Genomic DNA, 16,823 nt, shown 5'->3' on the forward strand with positions numbered 1-16,823 from the left:
CTTCTGAGGGATTAAAGAGAATGTATAAATTCAGCTTGTTGAACCACATCAAGCTTTTTGTCATAGGGTCAAACTTTCTTTTCTGTTTATCTTACAGCTTACGCGGAAGGATTTGCTTATAAAGAACCTGAAACGCATGAAGAAGAACCTTGAGAGGGAAAACAAATTATTGGAGGCTTCTATGTGAGTGTATCATTCGTTTCTGAATTATCTTTGAACTACTTCTAAATTAGCGCATCTCTGCAGGTATAACTTCTTTCCTCCTACGTATGCTTTGCCAGCAGAGTATGGTCTATTTGTGGAAGAATTCAAAAAGAATCCCGTATGTGACTTGTAGTAGTAATTATTTATGGTGATTGTGTGCTCTTGTATTGTAAGTGTACAAATTAAGGCTTCAATACAAAACAACAACAACCAACATCGCAATTTTCTCAATAAAAATAATATGATAGCATGCCTGCAGCGTGACATGCATAAAAGGGGTTTTTTTTGTTTTTTGCCATTTTTGGTTTTTTGGTGCCTTTTTTTGGGGGTAGTGGCTATTGAGAAGTCACTTGTGGATGACCATATTATGGTAACATAGAGTAGTGGCTTCATTTAAAGTGTTGGTGAGCCCAATCAATAGAGGCAAGCATGGTAGTGCCTGTCCTTTTTTGGTGTGATAACTGGTAAAAGCTTGGATGTAAGCTTAAAGTTCAGCTCTTTTTCTTTTTTTTTGGGGGGGGGATTGATATAGTACTATGCCCTCCAATCTGAAGGAATGAAGAGAGGAGAACAAATAGAGGAGACAAACATTCACACACACACATAGAGAGAGAGAGAGAGAGAGAGAGAGAGAGAGAGAGAGAGAGAGAGAGAGAGAGAGAGAGAAAAATGAAATGAAATAATAGAGTAATCCTAACCGCCAGCAACTTATGGGACTGGTTGAGGGGCCTAAACCCCTAAAATAAGGGAGAAGATTGTTAGACTTACACCGCTCTGCTGCTTCACAGGTCTAGGGCATGCATGTATGGCTAGTGTGCCTCTGGGCTGGCCACCCTTTGCATATGCATTTAGAATGCATCACTGTCCGGCCGCCCACCTTGTCGGGCGCCCTCATATTTCATTTATTTCTTGTTGGGTCGCAGGATACTTCCCCTTGGGTACCTATTTATGGGGGCAAGGGGGTACCCACTTCCATCATTAGATCATTGTGTATTGGGTCTTCTGCTCATGGTAGTCATGGGGGGACTGATCGCCCCCTTTTCACCATCTGTGGCGTTCATTCTCTCTCTCTCTCTCTCTCTCTCTCTCTCTCTCTCTCTCTCTCTCTCTCTCTCTCTCTCTCTCTCTCTTCCCCACACGCGCACTCACATGGTATCAGTCACCAGCGTTGAGGGCGCACCTTCAACAACAGGTTCTCCTCTTAAGATCACAACAGCCAGCGTTTTTGGAGAATCCTCATCGATCTCAGCAACCAAGGCTAGCGCTAGCAGTTCTGCACACTTTTGTCGCGAGAACACTGCAAAACAGCCTAGCGTTTTTTGCAAACCCTAGCGTTTTTGCATCTTGTTGGCAGATCTGCTGCAATCTCACTTGGCGCCCCCTCTCTGCAACAAAACGCACCAAAAATGCCCCAGATTTTCCCCGTGTTTTTTGGCCAGATTTGTGTTTTTGGATCAGCTTGCGTTTTTAGGCACTTACTGTGTTTTTTGAAGGTGCTGCGTTTTCAGAAAATGCTAAGCCTCTTGCACACACGGGAGCGGCCAAAACCTCCAAGGGAGATTCTTCTACCGCCTGGCACCAACAGATACACTCTTTTGTCAGGTATGTAAACGACATCGGCACCATTTTTTGGCATTGATTACTTGCTGTTTTTTTTCTGTTTTCACCCCTTCGACGACTGAGAAGTGCGAGAACCCCCTTATGTGACACTCTGCGATGCTCCCGTACCGATCAGTGACGTACAGACATGATGAATTCTCTTTCACAGCAGCGTTTTCAGCACCCTTTGCAACGATTTTTTGGGCGGACATCATGCTGACTTTTTGCCTATTGTGTGGTCGATCACTCAATTGCTCGTCACGATACCATCCGCCGGTGGTTGTCTAAGCGGTTATTGTGGACTGCTAGTTTGCTACAGCTTTGTAGACGGTACCTTCTACAGCGATGTGAGATCCTATTCCTTGATCCTTGGGAGATCCATTCATTCTAGCCATCGTTCGACAGTTGCGCACTTGAGAGGGGGTGGTGACTTGTGGATTGCTATGGACACACCTATGCATTCATCAGAGGAGTTCACAAGAGATATGGCCATGCTCATGGCATATGGGATTCCGACGTCCCCAGAGAAGACACCACCATCTTGGGTGGACAGACACTTACCACTTGACCTCGACAGGTCAGATCACTTGCTTACACATGAGCATCTACATGGACTTAGGGAGATGATCGTGGATCTCTTCTTGGTCAGGTTCATTGCTTGGATCTACAGACTGGAGTGGGACTTCTGTGCTTTGGACTCTCTTGGAGAGTTTACTTGCGAGATGCGGGAGATTAGGCATCAATACGTGACTACATCCGGAGTCACGCAGAGCTTGGCTTGGATGGTAGTGCAGTTGCTCTTCTACATTCCTGATCATTTGGATTGCTACCTTCAGAGTTGCTTACACTCACCCATGGTAACCTTACAGTAGACTTATCCCCTGACCTGGGCTGTAGGCCACTCCTAGCTCATTCACATTGAGAGCCACACCGATATGAGGTTTGGTGGCGTTGTTGCCGCGGATTCTGTTTTGGTTGACACCGGAGGATTGGAGGCAGGAGATATATGCAAGACGGCGCACACAGATTGGTTTGGCCTTTCCTCTTCTCAGAGGATCTTCACAATGCAAACTTCTTAGTCTGGCTTCCCTTTTCATACAAGATGATTACGGTGCAGACAGCTTGGTTTGACCACACCTCTTCTCAAAGGCCCTTCACATTGCAGACTGTTGAGTCTGGCTTTCCCCTCATCTTGGATTACCCTACCTACTGACAGGACAACATCCAATGGTGGTCCGTGTAGTCTCTCGGTGACTGCTGTAGCTTATGGTAGCTTCTACAATGCAGACTGTTTAGTCTGACTTTCCTTGTTTCGGAGGACGTTTACGGCGCTGATTGCTACCTTTGGCCTTCCTGGAGTTTTTCACAGTTTAGCCACCTGGCCACATTGGGTTGTAGATTCATGCATTGACAGGCTTCCGGTCATTCTCATGATGGTTCCTGGGCTTCCCCATTTTCTCCAGACGGCTTAACTACAGACACCACAGATCCTATTGGGCAGGACACTTGCAGGTCTATTGGCGCTTCTTTTACGACAAGGACTTGTTTTCACACTCAGTTCTGGACCTTCACGCAATATCTTCACCCTGTATCGGCGGAGTACAACAGTTTGCTACACTGCTCGTGACTGCATTTTACCCTGGCGATCTCTCGGAGGTTGGTGCACCCTAGACTGCTGCTACACTTGTAGTGGACATTGCAGCAGACATCGTCATCATTTGCCTCACATGTTTAGCTTCACGCGGTTTGTTTAGTATCAAGTGCTGAGAGGGGTTGTTAGACTTACACCACTCTGTTGCTTCACAGGTCTAGGGCATGCATGTACAGCTAGTGTGCCTCCGGGCTGGCCACCCTTTGCATATGCATTTAGACTGCATCACTGTCCAGCCGCCCACTTCTAGGCCGGCCGCTCACCTTGTCCGGGCGCCCTCATATTTGATTTATTTCTTGTTGGGTCGTGGGAGATTTTTCCAGGCTTTGTCCTACCTCCCCTTGGGCACCTATTTATGGGGCCAGGGGGGTACCCACTTCCATCATCTGATCATTGTGTATTGGGTCTTTTGCTCATGGTAGTCATGGGGCGCCGATCGCCCCCTTTGCACCATCGCTGGCGTTCGTCTCTCTCTCTCTCTCTCTCTCTCTCTCTCTCTCTCTCTCTCTCTCTCTCTCTCTTCCGCAGACGTGCACTCTCACAAAGATCACACACGCGCACTCCAACTTGCGTAAAAATTGATGATGTGGCAGGTTGTATGGACGGCAACTAATTGCATTGATGATTGTTGATGTTGTAGCGCTGTACGGAGAGCCCTCTAGGTGCTAGCTTTTGGGACCAAATGCTTTTAGCCTTGATGCTTTTCATGTAACTGCTTTTGGATGGCGAAGGGCTTTTAATTATGTACTAAGGGCTCACTCTCTGGCATTTTACTTGCGGGAGATGCAGAGCGAAGCCAACAATGTTATACCTTGTTGAAGCAATATAAAGAAATACCAAAAGGGGCGCCACAGTTTGGGGCGAGTGCACTTTGGGGGTAGAACTACGCCACTCTGTGTCTTGTGTGAAATCTCTCTTTTAGTTTAGTTGTTTGAAGTGCTTAAAAGTTTGCTCAGTCTGTTGTTTTCCGTTGGCACATGGTGCCCTCCGGTTACAGTGGTGTGAGAGTCGTGTGATTTTCTGAAAGCATACCGGTCCTTCCAAGAATAAACAAAGCAAGATGGCGTTTCTAGATTCCACAGAGTACCTGTGGTTTCTCCTCGACGAGCTCCGTGATGTACTTTCGTGGCACCCTCAACAAAATCTCCTAGTTCTGCAAAGTTTTCAGCAGTTCTTGAATTACATGTTGCCCCTCTGATGCCTCAGGTAGTACCACCTCCTTAGGCACCAGAAAGTACAAGAGCCTCTAACCGACAACCTACTTAGTATTCTACTCCAATTGGGGGAGTTTTCAAGGACATGGTTCAACCGTCTAACCTTGATCCGGTGCAACTGCCTCTGTCACCGCCGTCGCCATCACCTCCCCCACCACCACCACCTCTTGGGTACAATGGTTGGAGCTCTTATGGATACCCTTACTATCCACATCTTGGGTTTGCACCAAACCAACCAAAAGATTTCAAGGATGGTGGGACTATAGTAAAATTTTTCACTGTTTCTGGAGTGAAAGATAGGAAGAAGGCCTTGCAGCTTCTACAACAGTTTGACAACATCTATGCCTTGGGGAACTACACAGAAGAATCAAAGATCTCTTGAGCTGCGGAACCTCTCAAAGATAATGTATATAGTGGTGGAGTTCAATCGCTACGCAGCCGCATGCTCTAAGGACTTGGGAGGTTTTGAAGGCTATTTTTGCACGAAGCTACACGGTCTCGCTGTTTGAAGTCCAGATTTTGTTAGAATGGGAAAACTTAAAAATGCTTGCCAGGGAACCATGGAAGACTACAACCAAAGGTTCCTCGATGTTTACCTTCCGGTGTCTTTCTTCAAGTTGATTCCCTTGGAGGATCAATGTGAGGGCTATAAGATTGGATTTCCATTACCAGTACAGGAATATTGTCTCTCTAAACAAGTATCTACTATGCAAGAACTCATGGACCATGCTGCGGTCGGATACAAGCCTATGAAAGGAAGACTAGAGTTGACTACAGAAGATCCCTTGGCAAATAATTAGAATCCTTGGCCACAACGAACAATTTCTTGGGATTCTTGTGAAAGTTGAACACTAAGGCCTCGTTTGACGTTACAATGGGAAACTCTATTACAAGAAGGCTGATGTTTTGGATGTTTTCAATCAATAATTTTTATAATTGTCCCCAAAGAGCAGACACCCTTGCTCAAACAGTTGACAGATCCTTAGGACCACCTCCGGCTAAACGAGCTAGAATTGCGATTGGACTTGTTTCCGACATTTATGGAATAAATCTTGAAAGTTCCAATGAATTATGCAAAGCCTATGGAAAAATCAATGGCTTCAAAGCACTTGTCTTCTTTGATCTAGGAGCCACCGAGAATTATCCAGACTTCCTCAAGCAGATGGGCGTCGAGTATGACCAATTTGTTAGAGAAATTAAAGCGGAGTTAGCCACATGGCAAACTCAAAAGGTTGTACCCCTCAATGGTTCCCTTCTGGTGACAATCCAAGGGTACCATGGAAAGGCAGATGTCCACATTATGCAGTTAGGCAAATGCAACGCTCTCTTGGGCATGCCTTGGCACAACAAGAATGATGCGACCATACAGATCCGGAACAGTACCATCACTTTCATGCAGAAAGACGAGCCAGTCGTCCTTAAGGTTCTATTGTCAAAAGAAAACCCTGAATGAATTTTACAATCACTTTTTATTTAGATACTTTTTGAACTTTATTTGAGAATCTTGTTTGAAAATATGTTTGAAATGGATTTTATCTTTTTTGAACTTGTTTTGGTGCCGCTTTGAGATTGCCTGATTCTAGTTTTGATCTTGGATACTCATGGCTTGGGCTTTCCCGAGAGGAGTATTAAAAAGGAAACTGTGATTGAAAAGATGTGCTATACTCGTGGCTTGGCTTTACCAAGAGGAGTATTCAAGACGAAATGATGATTGAAACGTGGTGCTTTACTCATGGTTTGGGCTTTCTCGGGAGGAGTATTGAAAAGAAAATTGGCTACTGTCTGAGAAGTGTTTAGTCTTGGAACCTCCAAGCAATGTAGGTTGCTGTTTGGGAAGTGTTTGTTGTAAAAGGCCTCTATATCTGATGGCTAAGACCTTTTTAGGTTATTTGCGGGAGGAGTGACGAGAGAACCGTAGAATAGTTCATGGCCTAGACCTAGATAGTTATTTGTGGGGGGAGTGTTCATCGGAGACTTCATTTTTCTATGTCCTGTTAACATGCAGTTGTAATCATCTGTGTTGCATTGTGATGTGCCAACCACTAAAGATTCCTAATTGGGTGGGATTGCATGGGTATGTAACTTTAGTGCATCAAGACACCTGTTATAAACAACGTTGTCTAGGTGTGATGGCTAATTTTGCTACGCCAGAATATCAAGAGCTCCGATATGGAATGAGAAATCTGAATGACCCTCGAGAGACTGACCCTCGGATATTTTTTATCTAACTTGAGTTGTTTTGCAGATACAGTCACGAAGGGGGGATGTCATGAAGAAGGGGGGATGTCATGAAGACCCTAGCCGACTTGCAGATCCCAGCCGAGGGGCTTAAACCCTAGCAAAAGCAGAAGCAGCAAAAGAATTTACCAACTTACAGATTCTCGCCGAGGGGCCCAAATAACAAATAGGGTTAGGATTCCCCAGCAACTTATGGAACTGGCCTAGGGACCTAAACCTCTAAAAATAAAGCAGAAGATCACACACACATACTCCAACTTGAGTACAAATTGATGACGTGGTAGTTTGTATGGAGGCTAGCGAATTGCGCTGATGGCTGATGATGTGGCAGTGTTGTACTGACAGCTCTCTGGGCACTAGCTTTTGGGACTGGATGCTTTTAGACTTGATGCTTTTCATGTAATTGCTTTTGGATGGCCAAGGGCCTTTAAATATGTAGTAAGGGATCGCTCTCTGTCATTTTACCCGCGGGAGATGCAGAGCAGAGCTACCGGTGTTGTCCCTTGTTGAAGCAATATAAAGAAAAAGTGAATGGGACTAGTGAATGGGACACCACAGTTTGGGGCCAGTGCACTTTGGGGGTGGAAGTTGGAACCAGTTCAGTTGTTTGAAGTGCTTAAAAGTCTTTTCAGTCTGTTCTTTTTCCGTTGGCACATGGAGCCCTCCTGTTTTACAGGCACCCGGTTTAGGGCTGACATGCTCTAATAACACTGCCACATGATAAAATCCTAAGAGTTATACCACTTTGTTGCTTCGCTTACGACTAGTGTATGCCAAGGCTGGTGCACTCTCTTCTTCTCATGCTTTTAGGTCATGGAGGTCATGCCATCCAACATGGTATCATAGCCCTGACAAGTCCGTGGAAGAGGCTCTCTTGAGAGAGAAGGGAGGAAATGTGAGCTGCTCCAACTCATGCACAGTTGCTACCGTTGAGGTTGCCTAGCCTTGGTAGAATTTTTGACACTAAAAGATTCTCAAAGTTGGCCTCTACAGCCTCCAAGAAGCAAAAACGACCTTGGCGCTGCTCATAGAATGTTTTTTGCAAGCTTCGATAGATTTTAACTCTCATGTTCAACTATTTAAGGATTGACCACTGCTTTAAAAAAAAATCTAAGAGTACTTTCACACAAAGCTTGACAGATTTTAGTATATTGGATTCCTCATCGTCGTTATCATCTCCGCCTCCTCGTTGGAGTCATCAAATTCTACGGATTCGGCCTTGACAAAATATCGTTTCACAACACTAAATTCTTTCTATTCAGGTTTTTTGGAACTCGACTTCCATAAGGATTACTTTTGGCTTGAATTTGACTTCGTTTTCAACTCAAATCAAATTGGAGATTTAAGTCACATACTTGCCTAAATTATAAGTGATCCTTGGCTTCTTCCAATTAAAGCCTTTCATCGAAGCTGGACAAATTTGACGGTACGAAGTTCCCCACTTGGCAGGTAACATTTAAACCAGATCAGAAGGGAAGAAAAAGAATTTGTGACCATTGCGTTAGCACTTAACAATGACTTTATACATCATATTGCGGGGATAAATACATCTAGCGTAGTACTTCTCAAGAGTGTAGAGGATTTGTCCAAAAACACAAAGATACTCACTACCTTGTAGAATCTTAATGACTTTACATTGCAAGTATGGTTGCTGCATTATAGGAACTAGAACTTGTGAATTCCAACAGTAGTGACTCTTTGGAAGTAGTGTCTAACAACCCAACTTTTGCTATGTAACATCAGAAACCTACTATTGTCAATACATTCAATTGCGGTCAAGGTAAACCTTAAGTCAAATGTTCCATTTGTGGTAGAACTAATCAACGTAACTGTTTTTATAAGAACAAACCAAGAGTGAATTGGGTTAAAGCTGGAGAAGATGATGTTCTAGTTGCTACACCACTTGGTGTTGCTGCGAATTTTACTTATATCGACGAATGGAATTCCACTGTAAAAGGGTAGACACTGGCTCCATGAGAGGCTAAGATCCCCTTCATTGCACATGAATAAATGTTTGCAAACCCAATCCTACGCTGTAATCTCAAAAGCTAGACAAGCCTTCATAGAGGGATATAGCTAGCAGTTTTTCAAAGCTTGAAAAACCTACAGCTTACCTAAAACTTGTGGAAACTTCTAGCTGATGCGTTGTGGGATGGGTGATAGAGCATTGCGAAGGAGTTGTTCTGTAAGTTCAGTGAGAAACGACTAAGTGATGGGTATTCTTGATGCATGGTGACGGGAGCATCGGATACGGAATATTCCTTCGTCAGGAGGGGTTCCGAACTGAGTTAAAATTGTGCACAAGAGATGAGACAAGCATTTGAATGAAGAGGGTTCTACGTAAGCTTGGAGGAAATGCAGTTTCTTACTGAAAAAGCGAGTTGCTTTTCAAGAAAGTGGATGCTTTCTCGTAAAGGTATCTGGGACTCATGTTGTACAATACGTCGCTGGCAAGTCGTATCATGACCAGTAGTCGCAGCCAAAGTAACAACAAGCATTCCTACATGCACAATCATCCACATGAAGTAGCATGTTCGACGACCGATCTCGATACTCCAAATGCATGTCGAAAATTGTCGCTGAAAGGCTAGAGAGATGTGCTGATCTCACCAAAGACGTGGACGGTGAGGAGGGCGTTGTGACCTCAAGATGATTCTCCTTCCAAGGGATGCAATGTATTTAAAAAGGGAAACAAGGGTCCTATCAATCTATAAAGAAGGCCACTTCCACTCACCAGGATCCCAGTCCAATGCAACTAGGGGCTGTCCGTGCCAAATCCACAACCTCCAAAGCTGTGTCTCCTCTGCTATGAAAAAAGGGTCAAACACAAGAGCGTGTTACCAAGGAGCCCACCACTCCAAAGGGCTGCCAATGAGCATCTAGGCGCTGATCAAGAGACCTCTCTCCTGGAAATCCAATCTCATGTGATAGCTATGATGGCCAATCTATGCAATGTCGAACACCTGTGTCCCATGCTGCATAACAATTGGGTGTCCTGAGTTAGGGTCAAAAAAAGCCCACCAGCCATGAGAAGGGCAAAAAGGCTTGTCCCCTAAGGAGGGTATTCAAGTCATCAGGAATCAATCTCTCGCACATGTGCAACAACCTCTCTACCGAGCCCGTAGGTAGACCAATGCCATCTGCATCAACCAAGGAAGCCTCCAACCAACGATGTAAAGATGCTGCTAGACCATCCTCCCATCTAGCCCAATCAATGTGCTTCCTCTCTCCTAGCTAATGCCCCTCTGTATTTGTCACATACACATTCCAAATAAGTGGCTGTTTGTCTACCTCTTCCAAACAACTGTGAGTGCGCGTGTGCGGAAGTGTGAGAGAGGAGAGAGAGAGAGGCAGTAGACACAAATGCCAGAGATAGTGAAGAGGGGGCGATCAGCCCCCACTGACTACTAGAGCCGAAGACCCAATACAATCAGATGTGTGATCTCTGTGAGATGAGATGTGGAAGTGGCCATAAATAGGTGCCCAAGGGGAGGTAGGGCAAGGCGTGATAAAAATCCCCACGACCCAACATAAAAATGACATGGAAATATATGTGGGCGCCTGAACAAAAGTGGACGGCCGGCCCCAAACTCGGGCGGCCGGACCAGGTACAACCTAGACTATGGGTGGCCAGCCCGGAGACATACTAGCCGTACAAGTATGCCCTAGACCTGTGAAGCAGCATAGTGGTGTAAGTCTAACAACAACGAGGTGGCTGGCGAATCAAAGCAATACGCCCATCCATCCAAAATTCAAATCCTCAACAAGCAGCACATAAAGGGTGACAAGTGAGACATATCCAAGCGTGCATGTGTAAAAATGAATTAGATGGTCAAACGCCAAGCGCCATCATTGTCCATAGATCCAAATGAGGAGAGGCACATGACAAAGCATGGTATACAAATTTCTTCCAAGGCTTGGTCCTAGGAACCAATTTGCATACTATGAGCTTGGCAAGAAATGCCTTACTCTGCATCTCTGTATCAATAATCCCTCTTTTTTAGGCAATATAATTAATTGTGTCCCAATAAACTTGGAGTTGTGTGTCAGTAGACCCAAAGTGGGGCTTGAACCCTGAGTGTTACTTGCGAAATTATGAAGAGCCCGAAGCCATTACAAAAGCCTATAGGCATCACCCATAACCAGGTTGGCAGTGAAAAAACTTGTGGGATAAAACAAGCTTACAAACACAAAGAGAAAAAACCATTAGTGATACTGTCACGGGTCGAGCACCACGTGCCAATGGAAAAGAACAGACTGAACAACTTTAAGCACTTCAGATAGCATTGAACTGAAAGAGATGCACGACACTCGAGACGGAGAGTAGCGGAGTTCCACCCCGAGAGAGCAGTGGCCCCAAACCCTGGCGCCTCTTTTGGTATTTCTTTATATTGCTTGAACTTCGTACATCGCCGATACTCCATTCTATGCACCTCCATGCTGGAGCATGTCAGGGAATGAGCCCTTGGCTCATATTTAAAGGCTCTTGGCCTCTCAAAAGCAGTTACATGAAAAGATTTAGGTTCTAAAAGCATTTGGTCCCAAAAGTTTGCGCAGAAATCAGTAAGCAAAAAATACAGAAATCCGTACAACTGCCACGTCAGCATGTCAGCGCAAATTGCGGAAACTCCGTACTGCTGCCATGTCATCAGTTTCTATGCAAGAAGGTGTGTCCTTGCTTTGTTTAATCCCTTTAGGTCACTTGGGCCCCATCGGATGGGGTCTCGTAAGTTGGTGGGAACTCTTCTTTGAGAATAGGCCACTCGGCAAGACTTTGCAAGTTGGTAAAACTTCTTCTGCTGCTACTGCTTCTTCTATTGTTTCTAGGGTTTAGGCTCCTAGGCCGGGATTTGCAGGGTGGCTCCGTTCTTCAGTGGCTTGACACGTCAACAGTTTGTGACAGGTACATGGAATAAAGTTAGGAACATACATCAAGAGCTGGAGACAGGGAAGATTGTAGAAGAGAGTTGTAGCAGAAAGAGGCCACCCATAATGTTGGCACTCGCTTACAACTGAAAAGTCCACCAAAGGATCTTTAACAGTAGACTCCAATTCCAAAGCCAACAAGCGAACCCCAACAAACGAGTGCAATCCACCACAAAGTAGTCCTGCAAAGACCCAAAGAAGCGAAAGAGAGAAAGGCCTACGCCATCTCAAGCAGCAATCCAAGAGCTATCACAACTGCAACCTGTTTTTTAATTATAAAATCTGTTCGGCATTCCTATAGGGTTTGCTATATGTGCCAAAACAGTGGCTTTATCTTGCCTCTTTGTTTTGAGATTGAAATGCAAGCATTAAGTTTTTTTGCTGTGTTCTCCTTGTTGAAAACTCTTCAAAGTTAAATCCCACTGCCCAGTTAGCTTGACTCGTTATTTTGCCCACCACTTTTCACGAAGTCATTCTTAAGTAATTGTTGCGTTGTTCTTTCTTTGTTTTGTTTGAATTTTTTTTGTTGATTATCAATTAAGGGTTTCTTTTTCCCTTCATGTTTCTTGGTTGGTGTTTTGTGCAAGTGTTGTAGCCCTCTTTAGTTTGTTATGATCTTATAAAGGTATTTGTTTATTTGGATTCTTGAAGAATAGTAAATTGCTGCTTTCTTGCTTAAACCATGCTAAGTTTATGATAAGGCGCTCGTTGCTACTGTGTATCGCCCGCCTCATAGTCCCCCTCGTATTGCTCGCTCTCCAACCCCCCCCCCCCCCCCCCCCCCCAAAAAAAAAAAAAAAAAAAACCACCACCACCACAGAAGACTTCACTTTGCCTGTGCCTCAACAGTGATGGATTTTTGACATTGCTCGCCGGAGCTTTCGCACAGAGTTGTCTTCATTCGGTACCCTTTCCTCCACAGCAGCAGACACAGAATGGCGGGCCCTGCTCCACCACAGAGGGACTCCTCAGAAGCCCCCTTGCCCGACCTCGTGGAGCCGACCCTTCGACTTGCTCTTTTGCCAGAAGAGCAAGCAAGCTTGATGGCCGAGGTGGAATGCTTGTAAGCCTCCTCGGTTATTTGCAAGATTATTGGCACTCCACCCAATCGAGGCGAGGTTCGGGATTTACTTCAGGCCTGACTCCTCTCCGATGTGGGCAAGATCACCGATGCCCAGATCCTCGGGAGAGGGTATTATCAGATAGAGTTCGAGTCTTCAAAGATGACGGCCAAGGTGATATCGATGAGCCCGCTCAGTATCTGAGCAGCTCGAGCTTACTTCGGACGATGGCATCATGGTTTCGACCCTACTACAAATGTGCTTGAGGAGGAGGCCGACTTGCCTATCTCGGTCTGCTTTCCAGGCCTGAGGAGGGAGTACCTCCCTCTTCTTCGCAGGATTGGTTCCATGTTCGGGTTAGTTGTGGAGTCACCGCGCACTGCAACTTCAATTGTGGCCAAGGCCGCAGGTTTACCTATCGTGGGGGTTCTTGTTAGAGACACACACTCCCTCTCGAAGGTGATACTGTTGCCTCGGGTGAGCGAGGATAGGATCAGATAGTGTGGAGTATTCGGGTCTCCCGAATCAGTGCTTTATTTGCCGGCAGATGGGCCACTTAGCAAAGGCCTGTCCTCGTAGGAGATCTCGACCCACAACACATGCGTAGACTCCCAAGGCTGAGCATGCCTACCAGAAAGATACCCGGGACACACAGACTGGTACCTCGACAGAGGCCAAAGATTAGATAGCTGACGGTTGGCAGCAGGTGCCTGGCCGCCGTCAGTAGGGACAGGCTGGCCACACTGCTCCCCCTGGTGGCCGACCTCCTGCAGCTAAGCAGCATTGGATTCCGACAGGGAACTGTTTTGAACCCTTCAACAGGACCCCCCTGAGGAGGCTCCCTCCACCTCAGCTCCACCGTCCTCCCCCCCTCCACCCTCAGACGCCTCCCCCTCCTCCACCTTCACCCCCACCTCCCGCTCCTCTCTCCCCGGTGGGGTGTCACGTGACACATCCAACCCTATGTGTCCGTGGACAAGCTACAGCATGACCAGGGTTCAGTTCAATCAAGTCAGTCTAGAATAGGAAGTGATCTGGCACTTATGTGAGTCTGTTCGCAGACCGTGCATGTCCAGACACTTAGAATAGATGCATATCCTCTGGTTGCACACAGCATGATCATCAGCATTACCATTAGAATCCATCAGGAGCATTTTCTAGTGCACAAAACCTATTTTCCCTATTTTTGACATTTTTCACTTATTATTTTTAAGTGAGTTTTGTTGGGAACTAGGTAGGGCAATTTCAATAAGATAATATAATAAGGAAACCAGAGCTAGCACTTTCTGGCAGAAGAGGCAACAGGAACCAAGGTTCAACAGGCAACTTCTCAGCAGAACCCCATCAGAAGACCTAGCGTTTTGCAAACTGCAACACCTAGCGTTTTTTGGATCAAGACCAGCCCTGGCGTTTTTGTTCAGCAGATGAGCCTCGGCTACCGCAAGACAGCAGGAACCTTAGCGTTTTTGTAGCAAATAGCAGTTTTCAGCCCTAGCGTTTTTGCATCAGCCTGAGACCATCAGCGTTTTTGCAGATCTTTGCGACGGAATCAGCCCTAGACTCAGCGTTTTCAGTTTTCAGCAGTCAGTTTACACAGTAGAACCCCCAAACCTCGCAGATCTCACCTTCCTGCAGGCAGATCCTCGCCGCACGATCAGATCCCACGAAGTTTGCAGTTTCAACCCGAAAAACGCAGATTTCAGCATCTACGTTTTCAGCGCGTCGTCGTTGCATCGTCGTCATCACCGACATAGAGTCAGAAGTCAGCAGATAAATATTTGCAGATTTCAACCTTTAGCATTTTTAGATTTCAGCCCATCTCGTCGTCGTCGACATCCTCGGCAAGTCCAAGCATTGTAGAGATTTGTGCAATCAATAGTAGACCGCTCTCGCCATAGAGAGTGGGGCCTTCGGAGGAGGGTTTGACAACATTTTGGTGTCGTATTCTCTTCTCTCTCTATCTCTCAGTCTCAACACCTTCATTCATAATGTTCACCACTTTGTTTGTGTCCATTGCACTCTCTCACTAAAGGAACGGAAGGCTCTCCCTTCCGTAAATAAAAGGAACCTTGAGCACAGTTCGGAGCACTCATCTTGAGCAAAGTTCAATATTCACTTCCGCTCCACCTTACATGGGGCCCTCAGCTTCATCTCCTGACCCATCCCACACTCCTCAGACGCAAGGGATTGGACACACATCTGCAGCGAGACGATCTCTTGGTGGTGCTTTCGCTACGAGTCGCGTGGCTAGGGAGGGACAACTCCATCTAAGGTCGTCTCTTCTGGTTCAGACCTCTCCTTTTGCAAGAGTCCCTCAGGGTTTCACCAGCTTTGACATTCGCAGACGATGAGACTTCTTCGATTATAGCTTCACACGCTTCCTAGGTGATTCTTCTCCCGACTTGGAGGAGGCTTGCTTTAGAGTCCACGTCCTCTTTCTAGCAGCCCGAGGCACTGAGGCTCTGGATACAGCGGTAGGTTTCTCCTTTCCGTTGTGCGACAGGGATCCTACAATGGACCTTGCACACAATTCTTGACTGGCTCCAGGTCCAGGCACCTGAGTTCTCACACCACATAGGGGACCTAGGGGTGACAGACCTGGCACAGACACTTTGGCCTTTAGCCAAGTTAAGTGTGACGCTGCCGGATAGAGCTAATACTCAGAGCCCCCCTTGCTATGTCACGTGACACATCCAACCCTATGTGTCCGTGGACAAGCTACAGCATGACCAGGGTTCAGTCAGTCAAGTCAGTCTAGAATAGGAAGTGATATGGCACTTTTGTGAGTGTGTTCGTAGACCGTGCATGTCTAGACACTTAGATTAGATGCATATCCTCTGGTTGCACACAGCATGACCATTAGATTCCAGTCAGAACCCATCAGTAGCATTTTTACAGTGCTAGACCTATTTCCCCAGTTTTGTTGGAAACTAGGTAGGGCAATTTTGCTAAGATAATATATAAGCAAACCAGAGTTAGCACTTTCTGGCAGAAGAGGCAGCAGGAGCACTCGCTCAACAGGCAACTTCTCAGCAGAACCCCCAGATGCCCTTGCGTTTTTGCATCACAGTAGAAGGCTAGCGTTTTTGGACCAGATCAGCCCGCGTTTTTGCTCTTGCAGATCCTTGGCGGCAGCAAGAAGCAACAGACTCCCCAGCGTTAGCAGATTCTCCACAGCAAGACTATTTTCAGCCCTACCGTTTTTGCATCTGCAAGACACTTCAACGTTTTTGCAGATCTTCGCGACGGAATCCCCACAAGCATCAGCGTTTTCAGTTTTCAATAGTCAGACTCCACAGTAGAACCCCCGAACCTCGCATATCTCACCTTCTTGCAACAGTTCCTCGCCGCATGGTCAGATTCCGCAAGGTCTACAGATTCAGCCTGGAAAACGCAGATTTCAACATCTGCGTTTTCAGCGCGTCGTCGTTGCATTGTCGTCATTGCCGTCGTCACCGACATAGAGTCAGAATTCAGCATATAAAGATATGCAGATTTCAGCCCTTAGCATTTTCAGATTTCAGCCCGTCTCGTCGTCGTCCTCATCGTCGTCGACATCGTCGGCAAGTCCAAGCATTGTAGAGATTTGTGCAGTCATAAGTAGACCGCTCTCGCCATAGAGTGGGGCCTTCGGAGGGTTCTTTGACAACATTCTGGTGTCGTATTCTCTTCTCTCTCTATCTCTCAGTCTCATGCACCTTCATTCACAGTGTTCATCCACTTTGTTTGTGTCCATTGCACTCTCTCACTAAAGGAACGGAGGCTCTCCCTTCCGTAAGTAAAAGGAACCCTTGAGCACAGTTCGCAGCACTCATCTTGAGCAAAGTTCAACATTCATTACGTTGCACCTTACATTGGTATCAGAGCTTTGGCAGTGTTCTGTATCACTCAAGGAAAGAACCACAAGAACCACATAATTTTTTTTGCTTG

At 46.1% G+C, this 16,823-nt stretch overlaps 1 protein-coding gene across 2 annotated transcripts in view; it reads left to right on the forward strand.

The window, feature by feature from the left end:
- Nucleotides 1-16,823, forward strand: part of LOC147443527 (uncharacterized) — a 92,106-nt gene that overhangs the window by 52,261 nt on the left and 23,022 nt on the right. For both annotated transcript variants that reach the window (XM_086526330.1, XM_086526331.1), the window contains exons 5-6: nt 98-183; nt 247-322. In XM_086526330.1, the coding sequence (XP_086382456.1) occupies nt 98-183; nt 247-322 (162 nt within the window). The remainder of the gene's footprint in view (nt 1-97; nt 184-246; nt 323-16,823) is intronic.

Source organism: Adiantum capillus-veneris, chromosome 13, assembly GCF_014529385.1.
Source record: "Adiantum capillus-veneris isolate H3 chromosome 13, ASM1452938v2, whole genome shotgun sequence".
Lineage (NCBI taxonomy): Eukaryota > Viridiplantae > Streptophyta > Polypodiopsida > Polypodiales > Pteridaceae > Adiantum > Adiantum capillus-veneris.